Genomic DNA, 23,636 nt, shown 5'->3' on the forward strand with positions numbered 1-23,636 from the left:
CTAACTTTATAAAAAAATCATTTTAGCCTTTTATTTATTTATTTTATCTCTTTAAGCTCTTGAATTTGTATTTTTTTATCAAATTATTTTTAAAATAGATGAAAAAATTAACGTTAGTTAATTTTTCTGGCGTGTTATTCACGTGGCAATCTACATGCATGTTACCTTAGTAGAGTTAAAAAGAAATTTATGGGCTAAAATAATTTTTTTGTAAAGTTAGAGGGTGAAAAGAAAAATTATACCTTTCTAAATTCTTATTTAACTTTAAAAAATTATATACGTACCAGCAATATCCCACTCACCAGTAGTTACTCTCTTATTTTTTCCTTCTGTTTCTGTCAAAATCCGTACATTGTCCACTAGATTTGTTCAACTTTTATAATATTATTTTGATTTTCATATATATTTTCCCTATATATTTCAAATCAACCCCTCAAAATTTAAAGTATCGAAAGCGCGTGAAAAAGAAAATTTTTTCATTGCTAATGATACCATGAATTCCCTGTACAACTGATGTTTTCACTGATTTATTACTATAAATCATGATCCATTGCTCTTCATTTTCCCCTCTTTTCTCTGTTTTTCAGTGATGATTTCTTGGATCATTTTCCTTCAAAACATGATTTGATTTGATTGATCAAGTTCTTCAACAAAAACCCATCAACGAATTCCTTTCGCTTTCTTGTTTATTTTTGAGTTTTCGTCGAGTCTTGGAGCATGGGAAAAAGCAATAGTAGCAGAGATTGGACTCAGATCTATGCCATTTACGGCATGGATCAGTGGCAAACACTGCTTTTCCTTTTATGTCACGCTGTTTTGTTCTCATTACTGTCTATTATCTTCGTTTTCTACTTCGATTCCATCTTCCACTTCTTCCAAACTTTATTTCCCAGCCCCAGCGCCGCTCGTTTCGCGGCCGGGTTCAGCGGCGCCGTCACTTCGATTTCTTCTGTTTGCTTGTTCTTCGCTGCGGCCAACTTTTTGTACTCAGCTGGCCCGTTGCATTACGAAATGGCGCAGCGGATGGTGGGGTCGGTTTATGATTGGTCGTCGGTGAAGCTGGCGCTTGACATTGGATGCGGCAGAGGGATTCTTCTCAACTCGGTGGCGACTCAGCTGAAAAAGACTGGTAGTTCGGGTCGGGTTGTTGGGTTGGATCGTTCTAAACGGACTACTTTGTCCACGCTCCGAACAGCCAACGTTGAAGGTTCGTACTTCCTGAATCATTTGCTAAAACTACCATAGAGACTCTTAACTATATTTTGTTTTTATTTTTTACAGTGAATTAATTTTTAGAGTAAATTAATTTGTTTCACTTAAAATTTTTTTATTTAAAAGGTAAATTAATTTTTTATACATTAAATTTTTGAATAAATTAAATTATTTAGTTGAGATTTCTTAAAATTAATGTTGTTAATGAAATAATAAATGAGTTTCACATCACCTACTACGTGTATCTTATAATGATGTAAATAAATTAATTTTTGACAATAAAAATAAATAATTTTTTATTAAAATAAATAATTTTTTTAATTTAATATATAAAATTAATTTTACTTATTTTTTATATTTAAAAGATAAAATATAATCCAACTCTTTACCATTTCATTTAAAGTATATAAATTTATACATGAAAATAATTTTAATGATTGACAATGGGAAATTTGAAACAGGTGTGGGGGAGTATGTAACGTGCAAAGAAGGCGATGTGAGGAGTTTACCATTCGAGGATAACTATTTCGACGTGGTGGTTTCAGCCGTGTTCGTCCACACCGTGGGAAAAGAATACGGCCATCGCACGGTGGAGGCGGCAGCAGAGAGAATGAGGGTGGTGGGGGAGATGGTGAGGGTCTTAAAACCCGGCGGCGTTGGGGTAGTTTGGGATCTACTCCACGTGCCGGAATACGTGCGGCGGTTGCAGGAATTAAAGATGGAAGATATTAGGGTTTCCGAGCGTGTAACCGCCTTCATGGTTAGTAGCCACATGGTATCATTTAGGAAGCCTAGTCAGCATGTTGTCGGTCCCGGTGAAGTACGGTTGGATTGGCGATGCTGACGTGGAAATATCGAGCTTAAATTATAGATAAAACATTTAGTTAATTTAAATACGATACTTAGGGGAATAAAAACACTAATGAAAATTATAGATAAAATTTAGAGTTTATTTATTTATTTATTTAAAGTCTGGAGAGACGAAGCCAAACCAGATGATTTTGTTGGAAATATACTACTTAAGTTATGTAATATGATATATATATATATATATATGTTTTTTTCCCTTTTTGATACATCCATAGTAATGTATTTTGAAGCAAAACATTTGTGAATAATAATAAAAAATTGCTATATATTTTCTTGTCAGTTTTGATTCGTAATTGTTCGTATCGGTTTTGGTGAATTACAATAACAATGTAAAATCCGAACAATTAACGTGACTAACGCAATTCGAATCCAGATCATACTTGGGGTAGTGAATATCTTTGACCATCAGACCATTACATGATGTTTGTAATTATTCATATTTTGTCATGATTGAGATGATGTATTTTCATTATCTTTTTAATTTAACAATTTATTTATATATTATTTATTTTTCTTACATTTTTATATATGGCTTAATTCAAAAATTGAGCCCTAATCTTAAATAAGTAATTAGAACCGTTAGTCCAAAACTTTTTTGTCCAATCAGAAGCTGCCATGTTGCCATTTATTTGTAATTTTTAAAATTTTACAATAAAATTTTAAAAGAAATGGGAAAAATAAAAAAAATATTTTATTAAATTTATTATAGTAATTAATATTTTTTTATCCTCTACTCATTGCTAGAGGTGAGAGTTTAATTTAATTGAGTGAAAAAATTTCGAGTTAATTGAATTGATAAGTTTTATTTTATCATCGTAACTCGATTTGAAATTTTTTAAAATCGAGCTGAGTAAAACTATTCAAGGTAAAATAAATCATTGAACATGTCAAATTAAATTCTTATTATAGTATAACTAATTTCATATTAGAACACATAAATTTAAATCCATAAATATTTAAAAAAAATTTGAAGTAGAATAAAAAAATAATATAATAAACTTGAATCATTAATTTATTTATTTAAATACCTAAAATTATTTTAGGAAATTTTAAAATTTTAATTTCTTTATATATTCTCTAGAATTTTTTAAAAATATAAATTTTAATTTAAAAATTATTTTGAATTTTTTTAAAATTTTTATTAAAAAAGTAATTGATTTATTCATTTTTAAAATTTTCAAATATTAAAAAATATTTACATCAATTTATTATTTAAATTATAAAATTTAACTAAAATTGAATAACTCAATTTAATTCATCCGATTTCAAATTAAAAGAGTTTTGCTTACCATTATTACGCTTCACTTCCAAATTTCCAATCTGTTTCCATCTACGAAATCCAACTCACTTTTTTCCAGTACTCAATTGAACTCTCAATAAAAAAAAATAGTCACTTTTGTTTGACTCGAATTATATTTTAGTCACTTATGTTTGTAATGTTACGTCTTAGTTACTTACGTTATCGTTTTGTTACGAAGTAGTCACTCTACCGTTAAACTCTGTTGTCTCCCTTACGACAGTCTTATGTGGCAGTCCAAATGAGTTTTAAATGCCAATATGGATGTCCAGTTGTTAGGATGAAAATAGATTTTTAATTAAATAAATTTAATTTGGATTGCCATGTAGGATATTCAAGTTGGCATTTAAAATCCATTTGGACTACCAGGTAGGACCACTATTAGAGAGGCAATCGAGCTTAACGGTAGAGTGACCATTTTATAACAAAATAATAACGTAAGTGACTAAAACATAACATTTCAAATATAAATGACTAAAATGTAATTTGAGGCAAACAAAAAAGGACTATTTTTTATAGTTTACCCTTAATGGGATTGACGTGGACAAATAGTTGTCAAGTTTAATCTGGATGAGTGCAAAATCGTAAAAATTTTAAAAATTTTAAAAAAATAATAAATATATGTATAAGAATAAACTTGAACAAATTGTTTTCTAGATTAAATAGATATCCAAATTCATTTAGATTAATACAAAATTATAAAAAAATAATGATAATTATTAAAATAATTAAATTTTTTCATTAATTATTAAAAATATTAAATTTTATAAACTATAATTATTTTTATAGTGCTTAGATCACTTCTTTTTCTTGGGTTGTGCTGTATAATCAGCAATCAGTGGTTCAGCATCTTCCCAAATTCTCCCATCCTTTGTGAACAGGTAATATTAACAGGTTGGAAGTGTATATTGCATTTGTTTCTTAGACTTCATATGAGTGTGTTAGTAATATTTTATAAATTATCAAAACTATTAAAGTTATACATTTTTTTGTAATTCTCGAATACTAAATGTAAAAGGATTATTTTTAATAAATATTAATTTTTTTTAGTTTTGCACTAATTCAAAATGAATCTGGACATATATTTGTTTTGATGCATTTGAATCTAGATAACCATGTGTCCAGGTTTATTCTAAATTAGATATGACAAAAAAAATTGAATTCAACAAGTTCCAACTTGATCTGATCTGTTAGGGTTGAATTTTATTTTTTTTGAAAATTTAGGTTCATGGCGAGTCGGGTAGAGTGAATTCAAAAAAACAATTGGGTCAAGTTTGAGGTAAACTCGTCCCGCCTCATCTCGAGATATTTACAAAAATGTCATTGATATATATATATATATAAAGTTTTAATTCTAAACTAAAAAAATCTTATTTACTTCAAAATTAAAAAAAATTAAAAAGATTAAAAATTCGGGTAGGGAGATTCTATAACGCCCAAAAAATCGGTCTAAGAGTTTAGACCGAATTTCGGAGGTCATATTGATTACCGAAGTGATCTGAAATAATTTTACAAAACGAGTTGTTAAAATCTTATTCGAACACAGTTATTAAAATCGAACTAAACCATTTAGCCCTTTTAGGATTCAAGTCACGTTAAAAGCTCTCGAAAATAAAGTTCCAAAGTTTCTAGAAATCAAAACAAAGCTGCTTACGAAAATCCAAAATTAGATTGTACCATAGTCTTTATAGTTGTTTACAGTCCAAAGTAGTTCAAAAATTTAAAATTTTGAAAAGTCCTTTTATTAGTCCTACTTAAAACATGTCACTCCAAGACCTCCGGCATGCCAAGTCCTACTACAAAAAACGAGGGTACCTGTAAAGGAATAAACTAAGGGGGTGAGCTACACGCGTTCAGTGTGAGTTCGAAAACGAAAGATAAATGAACACCAAAATGTTACAATAAAAAAATAAAACTCAATGGCAATCTAATATACGAATAGTCTTCACAAACAAATCAAACGTGTCAGTACTAAAACACCTTGATCTATAAACAGTTAGTCTCGCAATTAGACAGGCAGACAGAATGCGGAATGAATGCAACAAGTAATAAAAGTTCATCCAACCAGCCAAAGAACTTTCTGTCCCTTAATCATACCCCAAAAAGAGCTAATTAAGCATATCCAACCATGCACACCACATAGGACCTCGAAAGACCCATCCAACCCTACACACCAAGTATGTGGACTAAGCCACTCAAATGTTAATATGCAGCAGAGCTGACATATATGTCGTACTGTGTGGTAAACCACTATATAGACGAATTGCAGTTGAAACTGCCAAAACAGATAAGACTCCCTTCTCTTCACAACCAAACCCAAAAAGATTAATGCAAATGCAAAATGCGCAACATTTAAAGAAAAACTTATAGAAATAGAGTATGGAATTAGAAATGCACACATTCAAATGCTCAGAATCAGAATCAGATATAACATAACATCAATTAACACTCAGCCAAATTGCTTAATTAAAACTATGATTGCGAATAACGCACAAGTCCAGGTTGAAACAAAGTCCCGACAACACTTACAAAGACCTAGCTAAGGGTCGGAACACACAAAATTATAATCAGATAAAAAACAAACACAGTACAAAATTTGGCGACATATGGCCACACGGCTGTGTGGAAGTGCCTAGGCCGTGTTGGGGTCTACACGCCCATGTGAGGGTCACACACGCTCGTGTGGAGGGGACACACGCCCGTGTGAGCAGCCCGTGTAACTTATTGTCCAAAAGTGCTAAAAATGTAAGAGTAGAGAAGACACAGTCGTGTGGAGATCTCACACACCCATGTGGGGACAAATGCTCGTGTGGCCAAGCCGTGTGGTACAAAAAATCATAAAAAAAACTTTAAATTCCCAATTGCACACGGCTGTGTGAACCGCCCTTGTGCGGCACACCCCCGTGTGGCCACCCATGTGGTCGCGAAACCACACCGAAACAGGCTGCAAAACGTGCCTTTGATGTCGAAACTGATTAAAAAAATAGTACATGTATCAAAGTGATAATTTACTTACAGTACAAAAGTTAAAATAAATATTAAATTAAATTAAATTAAATTATGGTTTACTTACCCAATATGTTTTTATAATTAACTTTAAATACATTTTTATTTATTTAATCTAAATTTCGTTTCAACCAATTTGAAGTAAAAAAAAAAAAAGAGGAAAAGAAAAAAAGCAACCTTGTTGTCCAAAACCTGACTTGAACGAACTAAATCATCAAATTAGAAACACTTGATCTATGGATAAATTAATTAGATTAGTTTGTTGATCTTTAAATGAAAAATGTTTCGACAAAACTATAAATGATGATTTTCCAACTTAGAGAATTTTAGTCCACATAACTAAGAAATAAAATTTAGTTGTGCAAAATAAACTAGTGTAGCATTAAATAGAACATAACCAAATGTTAAAAGCACAAGTTTGGTCTTATGCTTTGACTTGAATGGAACACTGGTTAAAAATATTATCAGATATCCGTTTAATGCGAGTTCAAACTATGTGATTCCTATCTCTTATTTTTAATTTTATATAATAAAAAAATTAATTCCATATTTGGTTAAATTATTGATTTTGATCTCCTCCTCTATTATTTCCCTAAACCACACTAACAAAACATAAATCAATAGATATTAAAAGTCTAGGTATAAACACATTTGATGTATAGATTTTGAGGAATTGAGATTTAGAAAGTATAAAAAAGGAAAATGATGAAAGGATGAGGCTTACTTCATGTTGAGCAGTTCTTTAATTTTATGTAAAGCTCTCCCCATTAAAAACTGTTTGTCTTGCCAAAGGGGTTGAAGAACATTTTTAAAGTTTGGATCATCCCACTCCAAAGATTCCCACCATTGTCTGCTTGAATTGATCTTAAGAGAAGGTGGAGCATGTGCATAAGACTGCCCATTGCCAACAAAGGAAACAAAGGGAGGAATTCTCTTCAGTTTATCACATTTATCAACATCGATAAGTTGGAGAGAATCACAAACCATCACTCCACTTTTACTACAAATGCTCTTTCAATTCTGGTAATGACTCTAGGTTCAAAAATTTTAGTTTGGGAAGGTCAAATTTGATTAGTGCATCACTTCCCTTTTCTTCATCTTCTGCTGCAAATATTTCTACCAGCTTCTCACAATCCCTCACACTTATTTCTTCAAGGTTTTGGAGGTTGGGAAGCAACCAATGTGGAAGCAACGTCATAATACTTGGGCAGTCCAATATATGAATATCTTTAAGATTGGAAAAGGTAGCAGACGAAGCTAATATTGATGTTGTTGCTGAACCATATCCTTCAACTTTTATAACTTCACTCAACTTTGGCAGATCAACAAGAAACAAGCACTGGAGGCTCTGGAATTGATGAGTAGAAGAGGAAAAGGAGGAGAAGGAAACAACACATTCTATTCCTTCACAGTGCCCAATTTTGCATACCCTCAAGTCAACCACATTTTTTAAGGAAGAAATATGGCTTACGTGTCTCAAATATTGGCAATATGAAATGCTGAGTTCTTGCATATCAACTGGGAACATTAACTCACCGCCACCAATTTCAAGGTCATTGATTGATACAACTCTCTCTTCTGAACCAACAAGAGAAAATAAGCCTACATATGACTGGTACTTGATGAGATTTTTCTTGCATTGCTGCATTGAGGAGACAAACTTATTCAGTTCATGCCTGTTCTCGAAACGTCCATAAAAGCATTCCAATTTTTGCAATGGCACTACCTCATCCGCCTTAAGGCCCTTTGTTTCATCATGCATATAAACTTTCAAGTGCTGAAGGTGAGAGAGTTTTGGCAAAACTCTGGTGGGTATCACTTTCAGAGTGTAAACAAAAAGGCTAAGATACCTTAGATTGATCAACATATCCATGCCTTCAGGGACTTTTTCAATGCTGGTGTAATTAAGATCCAGCTTCTTCAATCTTTGAAGCTTTGAAAGACAAGGCAAAGCTCTTAACTCTTCACAACCTTCAAGCAGCAATGCGGTGAGATTCTTTAAGTCAGAGATGGAATCTGGCAAACATTCGATGTTCGTAAAGGACAAATCAAGAACACTTAGAAAAGGCATGTTCATAAAGAAAGAATTTGGGATCTTCTTTATAGGATTCCGCCCTAGTAACAAAGTTGTAAGCAGTTGGCATTTTGGAGGCGACATGTCTATGGGAATCTCTGATATGGAGTTATTCCTAAGTGACACTTTCTCAATATCTCTTATCCAGTCCTCCTCTTTTGGTAGCTTTTCTAATTGCAGCCCTGCTTGTATCATATATCGAGGATTTATACTTGTGATGGATAATGCCATGTCTCTCACTGCATCATGCATCTTCTTGCAAGGCTGATCATATTGATTGGTACCATTTTCCAACAAGCAATTATCTTCCAACTTTTTCAAAATAGCATGGCCCTCATCGTTCATTTCTTGCCTTGTGTTCATTTTATCTATGAATCGCTCATCGATCCAACACTCGATTAGCTCATCTTCCCAAATTGGAAAATTTTCCGGATATAATGCACAATACAAGAAGCAATGTTTCAATTTCTCGTCTTTTAAGTGATCAAAACTAAATTTCAAACGCTCGATCACTTCAGCTTCTACTCCTTCCACCATCCCCACTCGCTCTTTCAGTTCCTTGAGTGCATTTTTCCAAATACAAGGGTCATCTTCTCCTTTCATGGTACCAGCTAGCACAACAACTGTAAGAGGTAGACCCGCACATTCCTTGACGGCAAGCCTCAAAGTTGGCATTAAAGTTGGACTTTGCACTATGGTAGGTCCAACTTTATTCAAGAATAGTATCAATGCCTCTTCTTCTGAAAGGGGCTTCACTAGTATCACTTTACAACCCATATACTTACAAACTTGCTCCGAACGGGTTGTTAACACCAATTTGCATCCACTGCTGCTACTCGGCTCAGGGATCCCAACTTCCTCCAAAGAGACTTTGTCCCACACATCATCTAAGATTAGAACATGCTTTCCCACTTTCTTCAACAATTCCAACAAGATTGCTGCTCGACTAACCTTATCTCTTTCATTGCCCCAATCTCCCTTCAACTTCAATGCGCTTGCGATATCATCTTGTAACTTCATCACACTGAAGTCTTTTGATATAGTAACCCAAATTACCCTTTCAAAACTATGTTCTTTCAAAAGATCATTATGGATGTGCTTCATGATGGTCGTTTTACCAACACCGCCCATCCCCCAAACCCCAATCTTACCCACCTCCTCTTGCATCAAACATTGCCAAATTTCATTTCTCACGGCTTTCTCACCAACTAGCTCTGATGTTGGCAGTGGCAACCCAACATTTGGACCATCAATGACAAGACTGTCGGAGACATTAGGAGCTTTATCAAGAAATGTCTGCATTTCTTGAATCTTTCTATCAACCAGCTTTCCATTGCAAGCACGGCAGAGATATCTCCCATTACTTACTTTATTTTCAACATCTTGTGCTTCCATAATCATCACTTTCACTTTTCCTATCCAATTTTCTACTTCCTTCTTTGGTATCTTCCCCACACAATGAAGAAGCTCTGCTTTCAATTGCAGCTCTATATCTTCCATTTTGCTACTCAATTCATCTCTGATTCTCTTAAAGTTTCTCACATAATCATTCAGCTTTCTGTGATATTGCAAGTATTTACAAACTGGAGTTCCGAGACAATTTGCAATACTAGCTGCAGGTTGTATGCACTCCATAGAATGTCCCTACAATCATATATGTATATTGTCATTCTTTCATGTATTATCATTCTTTCAACTTAACAATCATCAGTTTCAAAAGAACTTTGAGAAAAAGTTGGGAAAAAAATCATGTAAATAGATGCATGGACGGAAAAATAAAAACAACCAAGGAAAACAAACACAGCCCTGCAATCAAAGAATGGAAAGTAGAAATCACCGGACTTGTGGCTTGACAAATTAGAACTGAAAATAAAGTAGTGAACCAATCACACAAAGCTGCTATAGCAGTAGCAGATAACGTACGTACGTACATACAAACATACATAGATGGAATTGTAGGCTTAACCAGAACCAAGAGAGGTTCTGAAATAATCAAATATGTGAGATGTATTGGATTTTCATGAAGTTTTGATTCATTCAGATTTAACTCCAGATTTAAATCAACTGATTTTATCACAGTTGTTCGTATTTCATATTATGTGGCCCAAAATTAATAATCTTAGTGAAAGTGGGAAAGAAAACTATATAACCCAGACCAAGATAAAAGCAAAGAAAAGCATATCATGAATTAAGCAAGCAAACTTACAAACAACAATTGTACCTTCACTGGCTCGCTGACAACTTCTGCACGACCTTTGAGATTGAAACAAGGAAGAAATGATAACAGAGTTTTGGGAACACTAATAAAAACAACAGTAAGACGAAGACGAAAGTGAAAAGAAAAACAAGCAAAATTATGAGTCAAGTTTTACGGTCATGGCTGCCACTTTCATGGTAGGTTCCTCCTCAAAGGACAGAATCAACCGGCTACTTTATTGCTTTATACTGATCACACACGGCAATATAATTTTGGTCAACATATAGTCTAAACATAACGTTTAAGCATTTAAAATATATTAAAAAGGTTAAAATATGCTACTAGTCCTTGTACTTGTCTAGATTTTGAGATTTAGTCTATGTATTTTAAAAGTTAAAAAATTCAATCTCTTACTTTTTCAATTTAAAATTTATAGGTTCAATTATTATTTTTGTTGCTAATTTCCATCAAAATTTGTCAACTTAACATATTTATTTTCTATAAATTATATGCAACGTCATATGAAGATTATCTAATCAACATGCTAAATTGATAGATTTTAACGAGAATTACTGGCAATGTTAATGGTATGAATGAGTTTTTAAATGAAAAAAAGTAAGAGAATTTAATTTTTAACTTTTTAAGTATATAAATTAAAATTTAAATTTTATCAAAATACAGAGACTAACAACATAATTTGACCTATTAAAAACGTTTGAGAACAATTGGTGTCTCTATTTAATATTTACCAAGATATGTTAGGTGTTCTCTCATGAAATTCAATTCGAATGTAAGATTATTAGTGCAAGATTTAATTAGATGCCGGATAACATCATTTTAATATGTTCGAATGAAGATAAAAAAAGGGTAAATTTTACACATGGTCACTCTAAAATAGGGTCTGTTATATTTTATTTATTTAAAATTAAAATTTTCATTTACTTTTAACAGATTGTGGACATGAGACATTAGCTTATTGAGTAATTGATATGTAATATTTTTTGTTGACTTTTAACTAAAGTTTAAGGGAAAAAATTTTGGACCAATTATAGGGAGGTTTCTAAATTTTGGTCAATGCCTTTCACACCTTTGAATTCGGTGGCACTGTATTTCCTCAATTCCTTAATCAGAGCATTTTGAGCTCTAGTTGACAAAGCGAATTAAGGCGCAACATCGGCAACCCTCCAAAGGACATCCACTATAATGTGCAAAAGTTCATACCCCTCGCCCTCCTGATGGGGTCTCGTAGTTCTAGCTACTCTACATATACTGTTTTGATTACCACCCAGTGCATCACTGTCATAATCTTAAATTTTATGTAGTTTATCTTAAATTTTATTCTTTTATATTCTGTAAACCAAACTGAATAATGAGATGAAATCATCTGAATTTCTAAATTTTTGATTATCCCTTTTATCATTTGATAAATTCAATTAGTTAAATTATTTAAAATAAAAAATTAACTAATATTTATATAATTAAAATAAATTTTATAATATGAATTTATTTTGTAATGTGACGACATGATTATCTTTAGTATATATTATATTATAAAAATAATATACATACACTTTTAAGGACATATAATATATTAATTGTTATATAATTAAATTGTGAATGTATAATAATTATTATAACATTATGATATTACAACGTGCATTCTTGTATTAGTGATATGCGACCTAAATGTTAAGCATATAACTAATTTTATGATATACTATAATATATACAATTAGTATCATACAATCAAGGTATATTAGTTATGTATATTTAATATACTTGTATATAAAGTTACATATCAAATTCCATTTGGCATGTTGAGGGAAAATAACATCGCCATATGTCAAATTTTATCGGATTTACAAAAGAGCTTTATCGAGGATCCTCTTTATTAATAAAAAAAGGTAAGGAAAGAGAAACAAATGAGAAAGAGTGATTTATTTGAAATTAGGATTGGTCGGTAAAAAAAAATATTTTCTATAGGAGTGAGTCTAGTTGATGTAACAGAGTAGCCTAACCTATATACAATTAGTTACATATTTAAGGTTTATATTGCATATCGCTAATAGAAGAATGTACGTTGTAATATCATCACGTTATAATAATTATTTTACATTCATAATTTAATTATATAACAATTAATATGTTATACGTCCTTAAACATGTATCTATACTATTTTATATAATATAATATGTACTATTACAAAATAAAATTCTATAATAATATTTATTTTAATTATATAAATATTAGTTAGTTTTTCTTTGTTTAAAAAATTTAACTAATTTAATTGATCAAATAATAAATGGGATAATCGCAAGTCTAGAAATTCTAATGACTCTATCTTATTGTTTAATTAGGTTTACGAATATAAAAGAATAAGATTTGAGAGAAACATGAGATTTAAGAGAATAATATACTAAATGAGATATATTTTTTTGATAATTCTTATAAACATATTTAATTTTTTTATTAATTATTATATTTAATTTTATTATTAGTTGTTTTATTTTATTTTAGAAATCATTTTATTGATACCCATACATTATTTATTAGGTTATTGAAATTTTAATTAAAATTGAGGATTAATTTTGATGGTTAAAGCATAGTATTAATTGTCAAGGATCACGTGATCAAATCTTGCAAGAAGCACAATTTTATATATTTTTATAACCAATGTGAAGTTAGATATCTAAATCTATTATCCAAATAATAAATTCAGATTCAAATATTCGACGAATAATGATATTTAATTTGAATTTGAATTTAGATATTAAAAGTCGAATAATTTACGAATTTAATTTTTTAAGTAGATTTACGAATTCAAATTCGTATAATTCAGAATTTGCAGATATTCAACCTGCTGCCATCCCTAATATTGGCCCCATATGTAGATATTTCTTGCGGTTAGAAATGATTTCTTCTAGTAGTCCCTAGTACATTTATGTTGGAGACCTAAAATTCAAATTTAAAAAGTTCAATTTAAGTATTAATGTTTGAATTTATTTCTATTTTAGTCACTCACTATTAAATTGATAATAGAAAATGTTTTTCTAACTGATATAATAACACATTTAGTCCTCAATACATACATATTCTATCATTTTTATCCTAATTCTAAATAATTCAATAAATTTAACACTTCACATTTACAAATTCTATCAACTTGATCCTCAAACTTCCTAATCAAAACTTTCAGTTTCTAAAATAGAAGCATTCCACATTATAAATTTGTAACCCCCCAAAAAAAACTCTATAATAAAACAAATGGTATCAAAGTAACCTAATAAAACTTTTTTCTTTTTCTAATTTACAATACTCAAACTTAAAAATTTAGATATTAAATTTTTAATCACTTAATCCAATAAGTATATGATTTGTGAGCAATACATGGAACATCCCGAGAAAATAAAGACACCCTTTTATATTTGTGCAATTAATAAAATATTCTCGTGCAATGAAAAGGCTAAATGTGTGTAGCAATTATAATATATTAATCATTTTTTTAATTTATAAATGTGAGCTTTTGAGTTTTTTTTAAAGATAAACTATACTTGTAGCCATCCAACTCTTAATAAATTAAAAATAATTTAATTTTTTTAAGTAGCATACTTGAATTTAAAATTTAATATATACAAATAAAATATTTTCAAAATAGACTAATAAAAATTTAAAAAATTTAAAAAATTAGAAATACTTTCTAAAAAAAAATGCTTATTTCAAATAGATCTCATAGAAAAATTAATAGATTTTATAAACGCTTTTCATATATGTTTAGTCTAGTACTTTATATATACCATATACATATAATAATGATTTAAGACATTAATTTTACCAAATAAGATATTGAATTACAAAATATTTAAAATGATTTAAACTTAACTATAATATCAATTATAAAATTTATACAAAATTATAAAATATATTTTAATTGATAAATACAACTAAATTTGTGCATCAATGAATTGATATATCAAACTATTAGGATAAACGAGATAGATGTGGGTATCAATTACTTTTTTTTTCTATTTTAGATTTTACAAAATTATAATTGTTGAATGACTTATTTTAAAAGTTGAAAGCTCTGGCTAAGAAGTTTGAGAATCAATTGATAGAATTTGTTAACGTGAAGGGTTAAATTTATTGGATTATTTAGAATTAAGATCAAATTGATAGAATATGTAAGTATTCAGGATCAAATATGTTATTATACCAGTTAGAAAAAAGGCATTTCGTTATCAATTTTAACAACGGATGACCAAAATAGAAATGAATTCAAATGTTAGTGCCTAAATTGAAAATTTTTAAAGTTGGGTGACGAAAACAGGAATGCGGGTATAATTAGTGACTATTGTTATAGTTTACCCTAACTTTAAAATAATATTAATACCTTTTTAGTTGTTCACTAAATAGCAAAAAAAATTATTGAAAAAAGCAATACACCATGATGGCAACTAGAGTTGGAAAAATAGGCCTAAGCTTGAAAGCCCGCCCATGTCGATTCAAGTTCGAGAAAGCTCGAGCTTGAGAAAAATTCAAGTTGAGAAAAGCCTGAGCCCGAGAAAATCTAAGCTCGATAAATCCTGAGCATGTAACAGATCCAAACTTGAGACCGATCTGGACCAAGCCTGAGATGAATTCGACCCAAAGCCCAAATTTATAATTGAACAACCATAATGGACATTAATAATTGATATAATTTTATGATATTACTTTTTGAATGTAATCAATGTGGCTGGTATCACTTTGGAGTGTGTAGGTTGAAAGATGGATCCTGCTTTAGTTGTGGATCTCCCTAACATTTCAAGAAAGATTGCTCGAATCGAATTAAGCCCAACAGAAATCAGAAGACAAAACTTGTTGTTACTACTACTAAAGGTATATGACTAGGGAATAGTGGTACTGCAAGAGTCAGCCATGGATTCAGTGGTTCGATCTGAAGCTCGAGCTCTTGCCAGAGTTTATGCGATTTGTGTATGTGCGGAGGCCTCAGCTCTTGATGTTATTACTGGTACATTTTCTATCTTTGATGTTACTGTGTATGCATTAATTTACCCTGGATAGAGATATTCGTGTATACGTACTACGTTAGTAACTGAAAAGATTTTACCAGTTGAGTCATCTGAGTATGTCGTTAAAGTAATGAATCTTTTAGGTCAGAGTGTCATAGTTGATTTGGTTTGCAAATAGTATCCACTAAAAATTCAAGGCTATGATTCCTGTTGATATGATGTTACTGCCATTTAACGAATTTGACATTATCTTAGGAATGAATTAGTTAACTATTCATGATGCTATATTGAATTGCCGACGGAAATGGATTGATTTGAGATGTTAGAATGGTGAATTGATTTCTATTGAATCTGCTTAGTTTGAATATATTTCGAGTATAATTTCAATGATTTATGCAGAGAAATTGATCCGAAAAGGTTGTGATGCATTTTTAGTTTTTATCCTAGACTCCAGAGTATCTGAATTGAAAGCTGATTAGGTACCGACTATTTGCAATTCTACCGATGTTTTTCCTGAAGAATTGTCGAGTTTACTGCCAAAGCGATAGGTTGAGTTTGCTATTGAAATAATGCTAGAGATCGCTTCAATCTCAATTATTCCATATCATATAGCTCTAACCAAATTAAAAGAATTAAAAGTTCAGTTGCAAGAATTAATTGACAGAGATTTTGTTCGACGGAGTATATCACTTCGGTTGCACCTGTTCTGTTTGCGAAAAAGAAAGAAAGGTCGATGAGATTGTGTATAGATTATCGACAATTGAACAAAGTCACAATAATGAATAAATATTTGTTGCCTCGTATTGATGACTTATTTGATTAATTGAAAGGTGCCATAGTGTTTTTGAAGATTATCTCAGATCTGGTTACTATCAGTTGCGAGTTAATAATGTCGGTGTACCAAAAGCAGCATTCAGAACCCGTTATGGACACTATGAGTTTCTAGTCATGCCATTTAGATTGATGAATGCCACGACAGTATTTGTGCATTTGATTTATCGGGTTTTTTAGCCTCACCTCTACAGGTTCTTTGTTGTTTTTACTGACGACATTCTGATTTACTCTAGAAATGAATCTGAGCATACCCAGTATTTGAGGATCATATTGCAGACCTTGCATGAAAAATAAATTTATGTCAAGTTTAGTAAATGCGAGTTTTGGCTTGAAGAAGTAGAGTTTCTCGGTCATGTGATTTCAGATGAAGGGATACGAGTTGGTTTGAGTAAAATGTCTACTATTGTGAACTAAAAACCTCCGTGAAATGTTTTTGAGGTACGTAGTTTTCTGGGAATAGACGGATATTATCGACCGCTTGTTAAGAACTTTTTGATAATAGCTTTACCTATGATGAAATTGTTACAGAAAGATGTTAGTTTTGTGCGGTTTAGTTTTGTATGGTCTGATAAATGTTAGCAATGTTTTGGTTAGTTAAGGAGTATGTTGACAGAGGTACTAGTGTTGACACAACCTGAATCCGGGAAAGAAATTGTTATTTATAGTGATGCTTCCTTGAATGGTTTGAGATGTGTTTAATGCAGGAGGGCAAGGTTATTGCATATGATTGTCGATAGCTTAAAACTCATGAAAAGAATTACCTGACACACGACCTTGAGTTAGCTGCAGTTGTATTTGCATTAAAAATTTGGCTACATTATTTGTACGATGAAAAATGTCATGTTTATACCAATCACAAAAATTTGAAAATTTTGATGACTCAAAAAAAGTTAAATCTGCGTCAATGGAGGTGGCTTGAGTTACTAAAATACTATGATCTGGTTATAGACTATCATCCGAGTACAACAAACGTTGTTGTTGATGCTTTAAGCCAAAAATACATTTTTACTATTCAATTGATGAATGCTCAACTTAGGTTGAAACGTGATGGTTCTATTTTAATCAAGTTAAGGGCTAAGCCCTTGTTTCTACAAATATTTGAGAGTTGCAGTTTGATGATTCAAATTTGTTGGCTAAATGGAAAATGGTTGAAAATGGTTAAATAGTCGATTGTAGTGTTGGTTCGGACGGTAGTTTATATTTCCATAATAGGTTGAGTGTACCTAGTGATGCTTAATTGAAGCAGAACATTTTAAATGAAACTCACAACAGTGTTTATTCGTTACACCCAGGAAGTACAAAAATGTATTGTGATTTGAAACAAATGTATTGATGGCTGGGAATGAAATGCGAGATCTTTGAGTTTGTGTCTAAATGTCTTTTGTGTCAATAAGTAAAAGCTGAGCATCAAGTTCCATATGGGTTGTTACAGTCTATTATGATTCCTGAATTGAAATAGGAGCGTATTACTATGGATTTTGTAACAAGATTACTGTTAACTTTGAGAAAGGAAGATGTCATTTGGGTTATAGCTGATCGATTAACGAATTTTGCACATTTTATACCTATACATACAGATTAATTGCTTGATAATTGGCAAAATTGTATATTTTAGAAATAATCAGATTACAAGATGTTTCGTTATCAATTATTTTTTATCGTGATCCGAGATTTACCTCCAGGTTTTGGGGTAAATTAGATGAGGCTCTGGGTACCAAGTTGAAATTCAGTACATCTTTTCACCTACAAATGAATGGTCAATCAGAATGGGTAATTCAGGTACTCAAAGATATGCTCCAATGTTGCCTTCTTGAGTTTGAGGTTAGCTAGGAAATGTTCATTCCGTTGGTGGAATTTTCTTGTAAAAACAATTACTAGTCGAGTATTAAAATGAAACCATATGAAGCTTTGTATGGGAGAGAATGCAAAACTCTGTTGTATTGGATTGAGTTAAGTAATAGAAAGATTTATGGTACATATTTGATTCGCGAGACTGAAGATAAAGTTAAGATTATTCGGGATTGTTTGAAAGCTGCTTCAGACCGTAAGAAATCGTACACTGATTTAAAAAGAAAAGATATCGAGTTTTAAGTTGGTAAGAAAGTATTCCTGAAAGTTTCACCTTGGAAGAAGGTTCTTCATTTCAGCCAGAAAGGAAAACCTAGTCCCAGGTTTATTGGCCCGTATGAAGTTGTTGAAAGAATAGGTCTTGTAGCATATCGTTTGGCTTTATCAGTAGAAATTGAAAAGATTCACAATATTTTTCATGTGTCGACGTTGAGATGGTATAGATCAAACCTTCTCATGTGATTTCTCCTGTTGAAATAGAACTGTGGCCTAATACGACTTATAGTGAAAACGGATTAAAATTCTGGCTTAGGATGTTAAAGAACTTCGAAATAAATGGATATCTTTAGCGAAAGTTCTTTGGCAGCATCATGGTGTTGAGGAAGCCACTTGGGAATCCAAGGAGATTATGAAAATGCAATACCCGAAGCTCTTGTTTGGTAAAATTCTCGAGGACGAAAATTCTTTTAGGGGGGAGTTGTAACAACTTATTTTCAGTGGTGTCGAAAATAGTGGTTTCGGGACCACGATGCCGATTGGTCAGTCAATATTTTATTCTTTATTTAATATTTATAGAGTTATTTCAGTCTTGTATTAAATTTCGGTTAGAAAATTTTAGTGATTTGATAGTTAATTAAGAAAAAATGATTAAATTATAAAAGTTGCAAAAGTTACTCGCAATTAGCTTATAAGTGTTAAATGGATAAAAAAACATGAGTTGGAGGCTTTAAAAGGTAATTAAACCTTATTACCCTATAATGGACGGTTGTGAGTGGAGAAAAAATATTGTATATGTTATTTTTTATATAAAAATGTTAATTAAATTATAATAAAAGAAAAGAAAAAAAACATTGTCATTTTTCTCCATCTTCCTCACTAAACCGATTTCTCCATTGTTAAAGAAGAAAGCTTTCAACCATGCTTTAAGTTCTTGAATAGTATGTGTTTCGGGTCTATTTTTAGTGATTTTTATGTTTTAAACATCGTTGTAGCTTAATCTATTTAACACGAGGATTAATTCGTAAAACAGTTAAATATTTAGAAATATGTCATGGATGAATTTGTGATGCTTTTGAAGTTTGATTGTACATTATTAATCTTGATAGTTGAATATGATTATTTTGTAAAGTGATTGTAACACCCCAAACCCGGCCCAGACGTTATGTCCAGATCCGACATGCCACATCGAAGCGTTCAAAACATTTTATATTGTTGATCCAGAAAAACCTACTTAGTGTTTTAAAAGATAATTTCATTATAGGTTAAAGTGAATGGAAGCTGTGCACCAGGTAGGAAACCGGAAAAGAGGAGGTGAGTCTATCGGACTACTTAAGTACCAAGCTCCCTTCGGATCCAATCCTAGACATGCACACCGCCATTGCCACACCTTAACGTCATGTATATTTCTAGGAAACCGATTTGATTAAGTCATTTTTAGGAAAAGTGATTAATTTTGGAAAATACTTTCATTGCGGAAGCTTTACTTGTTGTCGTGTTATTTTGAAATCAATTGTTGTTTTTTTTTTTGAAAATGCGCCCTAAAGCTATCCAATTTCAATAGTTAAAATAAGTAATACCTATCTTAGTAATACATATTAAAACCATCAAAAATAATTAAGCGGCCTTATTACATTTAAAAACCCAAAACTTCAAACGTAAATAAAAGGATGTCCAGTTCACCAGAAGAAAATCAAACTTTCAGAACGGGTGGCCACTCCGAATTCCCTCACAGCTCCAAGCCCACTATGATTGGGGATTACCTGCGTGGATGAAAATAAAAAGGGTGAGTTTGGGGAAACTCAGTGTGTAAGGAAAACCCATTCAAAGCCTAAGTCAGCTCAAGCCTATTGGGCCTAAGCCCATTCAAGTAACAGTGGTACTGGACCAGAGCCCTTTTCAGATTACAATAATCTGGGCCTTAGCCCCTTATTCAGATAACAGTATGGCCCATATGCCCATTTCAAAATACATGCAACATCAATAACATATGCAAGCCCATTTGGGGAGACTACTCAACCCACCAACCACTACACTCCACCCGTACCAGCCCTACACTCCATGTGGGGAATAGCTCAACCCACCAAGCCCAACACTCCATAGTTGCAGCCTTGCTCTCAGTTAACAGTAAATTGAGGCAAAGCCTCCAGTACGTGGACAAGCCACTTTCAGTACTTCCTCCGTCAATATCCCAATCCCATGCATCAGATAATAACAACATGGCATGCAGTAAATAACAACAGTCAAACATGCATTTAGGTCAATTTAACCCTAGGGGTATTTCGGTAATTTATCTACTAGGGGTAAAACTGTAAATTTTCCACTTTTAAAGGTATTTCAGTAATTTATTTATTTTAGGGTTTTTCATGCATATTCCTACTTTTCACGTACTAATAGAATCACGTACCGAGAGTTCTTACCGAATTGGGCCCGTTGGCCCATCATTCCAATTTTGGCCCATTAAGCCCAAAAATATCGAGGGCACAAAAATCATGCACTTTGCAGTCCAAATTTTGCAGCTTACCAAAAACATTAATCGATTTACCTCACGAGCATTCGCACACTCGTAAATCTACAAAATACCGGTTTTCGGCATTTCGGCATTTCGACTTTTGCCGATCCAGACTAAGAAAGAGGGTGTTAGTTACACACCTGTTTGCGACGATATGCTGACGAGATCCACACACGAACCGTCTACAATTGGATTACTAACACGTTAATCTAACTATTCAAATATAAACTACGTATTAACCCCTTACAATATTCGGCCAACCACACCTACAGATCATAGTAAGCTTATAAGAAATCAATAAGCAACTCATTAACAAATTTTTGTCAATGTTTACCACATAATTATAATTTCACTGCAAGTTGTCTTCCTGAGCAACAGTCACTAAATCATTTATAACTAGAGCTACGAAACTTCAAATCAAGTGCCGTTAATTTTCCCTGAAAATAGACTCATATATCTTCTATCCATAAAATTTTCAGAATTTTTGGTTTGGCCAATCAATACCAAATTTTTCTTAAAGTTTCCCATGTTTCACTGTTTGACTAATCTGACCACTCTTCATTACGAATCAAATTTCTCATTGTACAGAATTCAAAATATGTTCTCGTTTATTTCATTTGAAACTAGACTCATTAAGCTTTAATTACATAATTATTCACCTTCTAACTCATCTCTCACAATTTATGGTGATTTTCGAAAGTCACATTACTGCTGCTGTCCCAAGCAGATTTATTACCAAATCACTCTTTCACACATAACTTGCATGCATGTTATTTAAACATGTATATCACCAATCAATCATCACATATCTATGAGTTTACTTAAGTATAGTCTCCATTTCATCATTTTAAAGCACAACAAGTTAGCCGATTTTTCCCCTTAGCATCTAAGGCACATGCATGCTCATTTGTTTGGCTCAACTTCACCTATCTTCCAATTTTCATCAAAAGAACATGAAACAACAACCATTTCCTTCATTTTAATTCATGAACAAATGCTCACAACACAACCAAAAACCAAAATATGCTTCAAGAGTTAAAGTAGAATCAAGAAGAACTCATGAACCTCAAAATAAAAGCAAACTACCATGAACTTACCTTCAATTTTTCTTCCCCAAGTGACCGAACATTCAAGAGCTTTCTCCTCTCCTTTCTCTTCTCTAACTTTACGCTATGATGAACAAAGATGGACAAAACTTTGTTCTTTTCACCCCTTTTTTTTTAATAAAATTTCATATTTCATCCATTTAATTCTTTAATACAAAAGACATGAAATTCCTATCATGGAACATTTACCTAACCCATTATCATGGAACATTTACCTAACCAATTATCAATTTGTATCAATTTGTACCATAAATTATGGATATCAAGTGCACATTTTGTCTACAACAACATGATGACCAGCCACTACATATAAAATGGGAGGTTTGTCATGCAAATCCTCCTATTTTGCACTCCTATTTATTTGGCAACTTCAATTTAGCCTATAGCATTTTCAAACATTTTCGCATAGGTCCTATTTCATAATTTCACCCCCTTTTTCTTATGGAACAAAAAATAACTAAAATTGTCGGGTTCTATCTTAAGTTTGGGCCTTCTAGAGGCCCACTAACATAATTAAACCTATGCCAACATTCACAGAATTCCTGAAAATTGGGGCGTTACAGTGATTTTGGTTAATTTTAAAGTTTAAAGACTTAATTGCTAAAATAGTAAAGTTACAAGAAATTTTTGCAAAAATATGAGCAATATGGGTTGTATAGGTACAAGGGAAAGTTTGGCTAGCTTGAAATTAGGTTAAATTTTGATTGAATTGAAAGCTTCATATTTAGGGACTAAATTGATTAAAAGGTAAAAGTTTAAGGTAAAAATGTAAATTATTAATAAAGGGTCAAATAAGTGAATTTAAGTATTTTATGATATTCGATTTGATTAATTGAATAAAATTATTATAATTAGACCAAGAAACAAATCAGTTTGTTGATAAACGCGAGAAAGAAAAAGTCGTTGAGTAGTCATCATCGAGTGTTGGCAGCTATCGTAATTTGGTAAGTTTGTATTAGATTTTGTTCTATTTATTGATGTGATTTGTAGTTGATATGTGTATATGTATTTATGTGTATAATGAACTTAGTTGATTGAGGAAAGTTACAAAACAGAATTAATGTTTAGTATGGCGAAGTACATAGTTGAATTGAATTCTGTACTCCTATGAATCTATGTGAATGTGGTTAAAGCTATAAGTATGAAAAGATTAAGGTATCTAAGTGATACGGTCGTTGAAAGCACCAAATAAATCCTATTCCCTGTAAAATAGTAAAAATAACAGTAAAGGGGAAGTAGGGCCGAATCCTCAGGGACCGGATTGTACAAATGCTCGTTTCTTGAAATCCTGGACAGTTTCTTGGCCAAGAAAACTTGCGTTCCTGAAAAAAATATTAAAAAATAGAATTAAAATTTCAAAATAAAATAAAAATAGAATTTAAAGTCGATTGAAATTGTGAAATTAAATAACTTGCGAAAATTAAAATGGTGAATATAAAAATAAACAGAGTTTG

The 23,636-nt window shown here is 31.7% G+C and overlaps 2 protein-coding genes across 3 annotated transcripts; one reads left to right on the forward strand and one right to left on the reverse strand.

Moving 5' to 3' along the window:
* The first annotated feature begins 285 nt into the window (after positions 1–285).
* On the forward strand, positions 286–2,348 carry LOC107952154 (uncharacterized). The gene is made up of 2 exons (XM_016887434.2): positions 286–1,207; positions 1,674–2,348. The coding sequence occupies exons 1-2, from the start codon at positions 718–720 to the stop codon at positions 2,054–2,056; spliced, it is 873 nt and encodes a 290-aa protein (XP_016742923.2). The 5' UTR covers positions 286–717; the 3' UTR covers positions 2,057–2,348.
* Positions 2,349–4,928: 2,580 nt separating this feature from the next.
* Positions 4,929–10,874, reverse strand: LOC107952155 (probable disease resistance protein At1g61300). 2 transcript variants are annotated; one of them, XR_005925405.1, is made up of 3 exons: positions 10,681–10,874; positions 7,110–10,103; positions 4,929–5,194 (listed from the first exon to the last, which is right to left on the reverse strand). XR_005925405.1 is itself a non-coding variant. In XM_041110802.1 (2 exons), the coding sequence occupies exon 2, from the start codon at positions 10,092–10,094 to the stop codon at positions 7,386–7,388; it is 2,709 nt and encodes a 902-aa protein (XP_040966736.1). In that variant the 5' UTR covers positions 10,095–10,103; positions 10,681–10,874; the 3' UTR covers positions 7,106–7,385. The 2 variants fall into 2 exon arrangements, 1 of the variants encoding a protein (XP_040966736.1); XM_041110802.1 differs by lacking the exon at positions 4,929–5,194 and having other exon boundaries at positions 7,106–10,103.
* Between the last annotated feature and the right edge of the window lie 12,762 nt (positions 10,875–23,636).

The sequence above is a fragment of the Gossypium hirsutum genome, chromosome A04 (genome assembly GCF_007990345.1).
Source record: "Gossypium hirsutum isolate 1008001.06 chromosome A04, Gossypium_hirsutum_v2.1, whole genome shotgun sequence".
In the NCBI taxonomy this organism is placed as follows: domain Eukaryota; kingdom Viridiplantae; phylum Streptophyta; class Magnoliopsida; order Malvales; family Malvaceae; genus Gossypium; species Gossypium hirsutum.